The sequence below is a fragment of the Micropterus dolomieu genome, linkage group LG19 (genome assembly GCF_021292245.1).
Source record: "Micropterus dolomieu isolate WLL.071019.BEF.003 ecotype Adirondacks linkage group LG19, ASM2129224v1, whole genome shotgun sequence".
NCBI lineage: Eukaryota > Metazoa > Chordata > Actinopteri > Centrarchiformes > Centrarchidae > Micropterus > Micropterus dolomieu.
In genome coordinates, this window is record NC_060168.1 from 30,950,083 (window position 1) to 30,954,913 (window position 4,831).

Genomic DNA, 4,831 nt, shown 5'->3' on the forward strand with positions numbered 1-4,831 from the left:
AAGCCGCCCCTGCTGCTCCAGAAGAAAACCGCGTAAGTCTGAACGCCTACCAGAGTGAAATTTATGCTCCTTTTTTTTTTTTTTTTTTTTTTTTTTAGCAAAGGTAGTCTTGCAAAGGCAGATTAACAGGTGAAAATGGAAGTGCAGGTATCGCCTATTTCCGTAATGTATTCATCTCTTCAGATTCATCTTGTACTCGCTGCACAGATGAATTAGCTGAAATGAGGCACACGTGTATTGTTTTTCACGGTCCATCAGGCCTAAATGTCTCCTGTTATGTCCCACAGCCGTTCTCCTGGGCGTCAGTCACCAGTAAGAACCTCCCTCCCAGTGGGGCAGTCCCAGTCTCAGGAATCTCCCCACACGTAGTCAAAGTCACTCCCACAGCACCGGTAGGTTAACCTACACCTGGTTTTGGTGTATTGGAATATTTCATATAAGGCTTATTTACTAGATGGTCAGTATGTTGACATAAGATACTAAATGAAAGTTGTAATAAATTAATCCGTTTTAATTTTATAATCACAATGTGATTTTTAAATTATCTCCAAGCCACATTTGAAAGGTAAATCAGCTACGACCTAATTTCTAAAGTTGAACTGACAAAATGCAAGAACAAGTTTGAATTTATATTATTCAGCACACGCTTTAAAGCAATTGTATGGTTTTTCGGTTTCAGTATATAAAGATCAAAACAGATGGATGCGTTGAGTCCTTTTTTAGAAACCACAGTAATGTGGTGTAGAGATGACGGCAGCAGATGGGACAGAAACATCCCTGTTGGCTGGACCTTGATGATGATCGAAGTTGTTTAAGTTGTAAACCCTTAAAGCAGAAAACCTGCTCTTTTCTTTCTCTTACAAAAGTGTGTGTGGTGTTGACTCTTTCAGCCCAGAGTGGAGGTGAAGCCAGAGTCCCAGACAACAACACAGAGACCACAGAGAGACCAGAGACCGAGGGAACAGAGGCCTGGAGGTCCTCCTCCGGTACACAGAGGACCCAGACCAGGTACACGCACATACAGTGGTTAAAATGCCTCTAAACAGATGTAACTGACAGTATTAGGCTGCTGGTATAAACCAAATGTGATCAGATCTGCTGTGTGTATATATGGCACTGAGAGCAGTGTGTGTGTGGCTGCAGGTGTATTCAGACGCGTCTCGAAACGTGATGGGAACAACTTTTATATCTGTGGAAGTGAAGCGCATGTACAGAATGTGTGCCTGAAAGCAATTATGACATAGTTGGCAGGCAACACACAATGTCTGCCGTGAGCTCACTGGTGGCGCATCAAATTCTGCACTTCTTTTTGCTCACAAACACACTGTTATGCTTGTGTTTTTTGTTTGGCGCTATATTGTATTAAAGTTTTCTGACACGCAAACCTGAAATCCACACCCGAGGCCAGAGATGGTGCTTCAGCTCTTGACGCTCTGGTGTGCCCGCTTGTTCATTTGTCAGTAATGTCCTGAAAGATGTCCCCTAGGAGACACTTGTAGCTGTTTTTTAAGCAATGCTGTAAATACTATTGTAAAACTTAAAATATAAAAATGTTTATACAGGTAGTTGTTCTATCTTCACAGCATATATCCCTGTGTTGACCTGCTGATCTGTTGTTTCAGTTCGGGAGGGTGAGCAGGGTGAGTCCGAGGGTCGCAGGGTGGTAAGGTATCCCGACGCCCACCAGCTGTTTGTGGGCAACGTTCCTCACGACGTGGACAAGACTGAACTCAAGGAGTTCTTTGAACGTAAGTCAGATTTGATGATGCCTGTACAGTAGCTTAAAGTAGCACATGATCAAGTCATAGAAAAACATCCAGACGCATGGTACAGGGATCCAAACACCTTTTATTTTTGTTTGTTTTTTAATATGCTAAATAATAGGAAATATTAAAATTACAATGTGGAGAAACACAATGACATTTCAGTAGATTGTAAACAGCTTCTGAATAGTTATTTCTGTTAATAAAAAAATAGTACGTGTTGTAATCGTGGTGGTAAAATGTCGGCTGCTTGTGCTGTAACTAAAGCGTGTCTCTCCCCACCCCCACAGAGTATGGCACAGTCCTGGAGCTGAGGATCAACAGTGGAGGGAAGCTACCAAACTTTGGTTTTGTGGTGTTTGACGATTCTGAACCTGTGCAGAAGATCCTCAGCAACAGGGTAACGCAATCATCTTTCTCGGATGCTGCACGTTATTATGAAACCAGTTTGCATATTTTAAACACCCGGAGCGAAGTGCTGGTAATATTGTTCAGTCACTGCGTTCATATAGTGGATACGTGATATATGGGGGGGGGGGATAGAAAGTAAAACTAATGATTTTCTCCTTATTTCTCATCTCCGCAGCCCATTAAGTTCAGAGGTGACGTCCGTCTAAACGTGGAGGAGAAGAAGACCCGGTCGGCCAGGGAGGGCGACAGGCGGGACATGAGGCCCCGGGGTCCAGGAGGTCCCGGCGGTCCCAGAGAGCGAATAGGAGGCGGCGGAGGACCCCGAGGCCCTCCCACTCGCGGAGGCATGGCACAGAAACCCAGCTTCGGCTCCGGTCGGGGCGCAGGGCCCAACGAGGGGCGCTACTCTACCCAGCGCCAGTGAGGCACCTGGGGTTCAAACCTGAGTTAGATTACTATTTGGATTCAGCTTACTTCCAAGTGATGATTGATTTTACTGCAGCAGGAACCAATTGGACAAGCCCAAAATGTAACAAGAAAACCCTTCTTTACATTTCACACAGGAGCAAGAATAAGTAGGAATTGTTCATTTCATGGGTTGCTACACATACACACCCTGATTTCTGACTAGTTTCCTCCTCTTTCTTTCTCCTACATGTGAGTGTAAACGAGTGGTTTTTGAAGGGATTTCTGTTAGTAATTGATGCAGCTTTGGTTGCGAGCTTTCACCGTCAAGTCACGCCAGCTCCTGCTGAATTCAACAGCCAGTCTCGACATCTGTCTCTCATGAAGATGGCTGCCTCCTCTTCCTCCCTCCACCCCCATCTGATTCTTCTTCTTTCTCATCTGCTGCTTTGTTTCCCTCTGAGGAATCCCGAATGTCACTCCTCTTGCCCCCATCTTTTCCTCCTATCCTCCTTTTTGTCTCCTCCACCAACACATGTATTATCTGGACTTTTGGTCTTTTTTTTTTTTTTTTTTTTTTTTTTCTCAGTTTTGTTTTTTTCAATGCTGAACTTGAATTTATTAAGATACGAATCAAAACACGCAAACACATGAAAAAGGGTAAATACTACTTGAATTGGGGATTAAAAAACCCAGAGGTTAGGTTTTTTCGCGTTCTCTCTCCCTGTTTCTTAAAGGAACGTGTACTTTACTGCTTGGGCAATCCTGTGTATTGCTGCCACCGTTGTATCTAGCGATGGATCTGTCTTATCTTTTTATTCTATCAGGTCAAGAGCTGAACTGTAGTGGTTTTTATTTGAGTAAAAATGTTGGCTTGTGATATGTGGATTCACGGACGCGTCTGAATGGAGCATGTATCAAATCCTGTTAGGCTTCTACTACCGATGCACTTCATTTGTCATCATGTTTAAAACTCACCTGCCGATGAGAGAACTAAATTAAAAGTGATTTACTGTTTTAAACTGTTTGTCTGATCGTGTTTTAACTCTTCAGTGATTTGTATCAAGACAAGTAAAGCTGTCATTTACTTAATCAGAGATTTGCTGAATTTGTAGTTTTACCAGCTTTAGACAGTTTAGGTGAAGTTTTATCACTGTGGTATCAGAACGCAGGTATAATATCTACATTAGGATTGAGAGGTTACAAGTTACATCCAGCAATATTCACAATTTAAGCTTTTCAGAGGTGACTTGGAATGAAAATCAGCCGGGTACTTTTGACTTGGGCCACCTGAAGGTACTACATGACCCATATGGATCTTTTCACACATTGGAAGAATTAATGTGATTTGATTGATTTTGATTATTTGTAGAATGATAAACGCCTCTACAATATAATTTAAACTGTTTTTAGATTTTTTTTTTATAGTGGTGAACTGAATTTTTGCAGGGTGGACGGATAAAATACTGCTTCAAAAACCTCTTCATAATACTGTCCAAGACATTACATGTGTATATATTTCCAAAGCAACTAATCTACTTCCAACAAGAACATAACATTGACAAGGTAAGTGGTATTTATTGCAGTTCAGTTTGCATTCTATGAAACTACATGGATATTTTTCACACGCCACTGTACTTACTCACTCTTAATGCAGAACTTTAAATCCATCTGTGTATTGACTTGAGTTTTTTCCACAGCCTTTTGACACATCACAGCAGGAAAATCACAGGTTTACAAGTAATAACGGTAGTTCTGTTTCATTAAGTACGCTGTCCATATAAAGCTAAAGGCCTTCATCACAAGACGTTTTTGACATGTCGCAGTAGGGAAAGCATAGGTGTAAATAATAAAATGAATGAATGCTCAATGTCAAGGTCCTGCTACTGTGTTAGCACACTAACACTGCCATGTCTTACTGGAACTGAGCCATCTTCATTTTAGCAAAACCTGTGCTTTTCCTACAAGTCAAAAGGGGGAAAAAAAGGCCTGTGTCAGGGCCATGTACCTGGAAATATTGCTGCAATTAGCAATGTTTTAATGATTTCTGTCCTTTTTTGTCTGCTATGACATGTAAACATGTCTGTTGTGAAAAAGGTGAACTGTTTTAATAACACTGTCTAAATGCAACTTCAAATACTGTAACAAGACTAGTAAAAATAAAATGACTTGTAAGTACAAGTTGCTGAATAGTAGTCAACTCGTATGCGTATTAATGAACAACTTGCAAGTGAATATGCTAAAATATGAAT

The 4,831-nt window shown here is 41.4% G+C and overlaps 1 protein-coding gene across 1 annotated transcript in view; it reads left to right on the forward strand.

Annotated features, from left to right (window-relative positions):
• Positions 1–3,601, forward strand: part of g3bp1 (GTPase activating protein (SH3 domain) binding protein 1) — a 10,734-nt gene extending 7,133 nt beyond the window's left edge. Inside the window, exons 9-12 of the mRNA XM_046031161.1 lie at positions 891–1,008; positions 1,623–1,748; positions 2,054–2,163; positions 2,350–3,601. Of these exons, the coding sequence (XP_045887117.1) occupies positions 891–1,008; positions 1,623–1,748; positions 2,054–2,163; positions 2,350–2,598 (603 nt within the window). The 3' untranslated portion in view covers positions 2,599–3,601. The remainder of the gene's footprint in view (positions 1–890; positions 1,009–1,622; positions 1,749–2,053; positions 2,164–2,349) is intronic.
• The last annotated feature ends 1,230 nt before the right edge of the window (positions 3,602–4,831 follow it).